Raw genomic sequence first — 4,546 nt, forward strand, 5'->3', positions numbered from 1 at the left:
TTGGAGTTTCAGCCCAGCCAACGCGAAGAGCGCAGGAGTTCGCTCAGATTTGCCTTTTGGGGCTTAAGCTGATGTGTCAGCAATTGACACTCTGGTTTAAACAGGGCATCCTGGAGAGAGGGTTTTTCCTCGCTAACGGCTCCCCTAATCCTCCAGTTCCCACCCCCCGCTCCCGGGTCCCGGTGGGTCTCACCCCTCTCTCGCTTTAGTAGCGCTGAGCTTTCCGCAGTGCCCATGAAAGCGCGCGCCGGGCGCGGGGGCGGGGTCCGAGCTGGTGCAGGGCCCAAGGAGGAGTCCGGCCCCTCCCGGCACCGCCTCCTCCCGGCGAGGCCCAATAGGGTGGCGGGCCCCGGCAGTCCCGCCCCGGCCCTGCCCGCTCAGCCGGCGCTTGGCAGGCCTCGGTAGCCCGCCGCCAGGCAGCGGGGAGCAGTGGCCGGCGCTAGGATCTCGCCTACGCCGGTTCGTTCGCTCGCTCGCCAGCCAGTCCGACCCCCCCCACCGGCTCGGGATGGCTGGTTACCTGCGGGTTGTACGCTTGCTCTGTAGAGCCTCCGGTTCCAGGCCGGCCTGGGCGCCGGCAGCCTTGACAGCCCCCAACTTGCAAGAGCAGCCGCGGCGCCACTGTGAGTGCCACGAGGAGGGTCCGGGCGGGGTGCGCGCCTGTCACCGCGACGTGGCGTCCTTCCGGGCGGGGACCAGCGAGCGCGACCCGGGACGCTCGCGAGCCGGGGACGGCGGGGTAGGGCACACAAAGAGCCGGCGGACGGGGACGTGCTCCCCTGCCCCACCTTCCAGGCCGTGCCAGTCGCGGGGGGCGGGGAGGACTTGAAGGAAGGTGGCAACTGGTGGCCCGGGCGATGCCGGCCCTGCTGCCCCGCGCCCCCAGATTTTCCTGCAGGGGGTGCGGGGGGTATCCCGGGCTCGGAGGGTATTCTGCCCGCCCTGCGACCCTGGAGGGAGACAAAGCAACCTAGTGGGTGCTGGAGCGCTTGGCCCGCTCCACGCGAGAGAGGGAGGGTCCCGGTGCGGTCCCTGCTCAGACAAAGGAGGGGAAGGAGGAGGTATCCACTTCCCCTTCCTACTCACCCGGGCGCGCAGTGATCCCTCCTCGCTGTCAGGCCCTCGTCAGCTATTTTTGGTGCCTTTTACGCGACAGTTGGAGGAGTCTCCTTTTTATTTTCGCTTTGGACGGCCCCATACTCCTTGTCGACGCACTTGAAGCTCCATCCTGGGGCCTCTCCTTGGCTTGACCTGCCTCTTCTCTCCAGCCCGCTCCTGAGCTGCTCCTTGGCCCTGCCCCGCTCACCGGACTGGGAAGACCCGGCAGCCACGCCAAAATGTCACTCTCCCAAATCGTTCGTCACAGCTTCTGTGATACCCTTAGTTTCCTGCTTAGGAGAGAAGACAATAGTCTTAATAAGGAGGGCATAATAAGCAAGAGTTAGCCTGAACTTCCATTACCAAGGCAGGCTGCCGGGTCTGGCATTGGTCGGCCCCCTGGCTCTCCATTGCCAGCTACAAGAGACAGGGAACAGTGTAGGCCCCTTGGCTCTGTCGAATGCCTGTTGCCACGGAAACCCCTATCCAGACCTGGCCAGCAGCTCCTTGGAGTGAGGAGGAGGCGGTGGGGCCCAGGCAAGCTGGGTAGGTACTGCTGGTGTAGGTAATCTTTAACCTAGTGTGGGAGCAGCTGACCAGAACTGAGAAGAGCCCCAGCACCCCACCTCCCCTTTCAAGGAGAAAGGGGCATTTCTGTTTTTCTACTCATGGGATTTATCTCTAAGAAGTTGGCCCTGCAACTCGAGATTCTAAGTGTCCCCAGGCCCCAAAAAAGTTTCCCATATGGCACCACCTTCAGCAAAATATGGTGGAAGTTTAGATACATTCTCCAATTCTTCCTTTTTTTTTTTTTCTGCACTGATGGTAAAAAAAGAAACAAAAAAGCCCACACAAACAAGAAAAGCCCCTTTTGAGGCCTGATTTTGATAACACATGAAAAGAGCAGTCAGTTTCAGGTCCTTCCAGAAGCCCCCAAGTGGGGTTGGTTATTAATGAGGAGAACGCCTGGTGTTTGAGTTGGACATGAGACTGTACAATTGTGACCTCTGCTAGCTTGTTGCTTGGCAACACTGCTGGAGACAGAATACTTGGCATTCCCCTTGATGACAAGCAAAGAATATGCTTTGGCTAAAATACTCTTGTGTTTTTGCTGCCAGGTAATTCCCACATGTGTCTCCTTCTAGTTTTGCAACTCATAGGCCTCCAGCGACTGCTGGTGGTGGTTCTGATAAGTTAGTTTGGGGAAGTGAGGGAGACTGCTCAGTAGGAGAATTATCTATCCTTCCTTGGCTCAACTCCTAGTCTGGGAACTTCTTCATTTCCTCACCCTGTCCCTTAACTTTTCAGATCTTGGTGATTTGCCTGCACTCTTAGATCCCAGAGGAATTATTTAATGATTGTTCAGTTTTGCTGACCCACCAGTAGAGTTGTGTGTTCTCCACTGAGCCTTGTTTCATCCACATCAGATAAGACCACAGCTATCCCATCAGAGCTATTTTTGCATGGTCGTGTTTAGGCCTAGTAGGTTTTGAGGAAAAGCCTCTAGAAAGGCTTGGGGCCTGCCTCCAGATCCTTTATGTGAGGCTGAGGCCTCTTTCACTGATTCCAGGATGGGGTGCTGGACACTGCTGTCTGATTACTGGAAGCCAGCCTCTGTGGCCTGCCCTGGAGTTTACACTTCTGTAAACCATGTTTAAAATGCCAGCAGATTGCAAATATTAACACATGATAAACTGTGAGCTACTCCAGTACAGGGAGCCCATTGACTGGCCGAGATGCCACGTATGTACATTTGTGATGGTCTGGTGCAGTTCTGTGGTGAGGACTCACTGGCCTCTGTGTGGTAGTGCATCCCGGGATGGGGGAGGGGAGGGAGTACTTTTCATCCAAAGAGGAGGTTATGGCAGAGTAGTCCTTACCACAGATTGAATTGACCATAACTTGACATTCATTCATGGATTCAACAAATATTGTGCTTCTACTATGTGCCAGGCACTGTGCCAGGGACACTCTGGGGACAGAGCTGGGAATAAGAGACAAAGATTTCTGCCCTTATGGAACTTAAATTCTAATGTGGGGACGGACAGTAGGTAAGAGCTAAGGAGAACAAATAAGCAAGGAAGGTGTGGGTGAAAGTTTGTGTAGGGCTGCCAGAAAAGACCCCACTGAATGAAGTACTGAGGGAGTGAAGGAAGCAGGCCATTTAGTGTTCAGGGGAAGAGAGGACTGCAGGTGCCAAGGTCACGATGCAGGAGGGCACCTTTGCTTGTTGGAGAAGCAGAAAGTAAGCCTGGCTCAGAGTGCACGAAGGCAAGTGATGGGACATGAGGTCAGGCAGTGGAGGTCACGGGGGGCTTGTAGGCCATTTTTGAGGATTTTGGCCTTCTCTGAGTGAAAGAGGCGGCTTGGCAGGGTTTTGAGAGGAGTGTTGTGACCTGATTTACTTTTTTTTTTTTTTTTTGTGGTACGCGGGCCTCTCACTGTTGTTGCCTCTCCCATTGCGGAGCACAGGCTCGGGACGCAGAGGCTCAGCGGCCATGGCTCACGGGCCCAGCCGCGCCGCGGCATGTGGGATCTTCCCGGACTGGGACACGAACTCGTGTCCCCTGCATCGGCAGGCGGACTCTCAACCACTGCGCCACCAGGGAAGCCCACCCTAAGGTTTTATCATATGTTGATAGAGAATTGTTTTAGGTGTTACAGCTTATGAGGTCCACAGTTTGACTGAATGGGTTAAATAAGTCTCTGTTGCTATTTAACTGCATTGTAATTACCCAAAGTAATAATGCATGTAATTAAAAATAACAGAGAAGCTTTTTTAATTAAAAGATCTTCTGCTCCAAAAAACAAACAAACAAACAAAGTATTTGGGAAAGGTAGTGATGTTGTTTATATAAGTATACCACATTATAAGTCTACTGGTGATCCAAAGGGAATTTGTCTTTGTGGAGTTTGAAACAAAAGAACAAGCGGCAAAAGCTATTGAGGTAGGTCCAGATCACTAAAACATGCAAGCACTTTCTTTTTTAGTTTCAAAGCAAGTACATCCATGTTGAAGTGGTGGGGAGCCCAGTTTTGGGAAAAAAAACTTGGAATCATGAACATAGTTTAACTTTTTGGAGGAAAGTTTTTCTTAAACTTCCTGGGTTAGTTCCCAGGGTCCTAGTCTCCTCTTGAAGGTTCATATCACATTTTGTTTATCCATTCATCTGTTGTTGGACACTTGGGTTGCTTCCACCTCTTGGCTATTGTGAATAATTGTTATGAACATGGGTATACAAATATCTTTTTGAGACCCTGCTTTTAATTATTTTTTAATTTTTTTGAGGAACCATCATACTGTTTTCCATAGTGGCTGCACCATTTTACATTCTCACCAGCAATGCACAAGGGTTCCAGTTTCTTTACATCCTTGCCAACATTTGTTACCTTATGTTTTTGTTTTTTTTTTTTTTTTTTTGCGGTATGGGGGCCTCTCCCTGCTGTG

At 52.4% G+C, this 4,546-nt stretch overlaps 1 protein-coding gene across 1 annotated transcript in view; it reads left to right on the plus strand.

Annotated features, from left to right (window-relative positions):
- The first annotated feature begins 386 nt into the window (after positions 1-386).
- Positions 387-4,546, plus strand: part of IDH2 (isocitrate dehydrogenase (NADP(+)) 2) — a 15,985-nt gene continuing 11,825 nt past the window's right edge. Inside the window, exon 1 of the mRNA XM_007106062.3 lies at positions 387-623. Within this exon, the coding sequence (XP_007106124.1) occupies positions 509-623 (115 nt within the window). The 5' untranslated portion in view covers positions 387-508. The remainder of the gene's footprint in view (positions 624-4,546) is intronic.

This window comes from Physeter macrocephalus, chromosome 11 (genome assembly GCF_002837175.3).
Source record: "Physeter macrocephalus isolate SW-GA chromosome 11, ASM283717v5, whole genome shotgun sequence".
NCBI lineage: Eukaryota > Metazoa > Chordata > Mammalia > Artiodactyla > Physeteridae > Physeter > Physeter macrocephalus.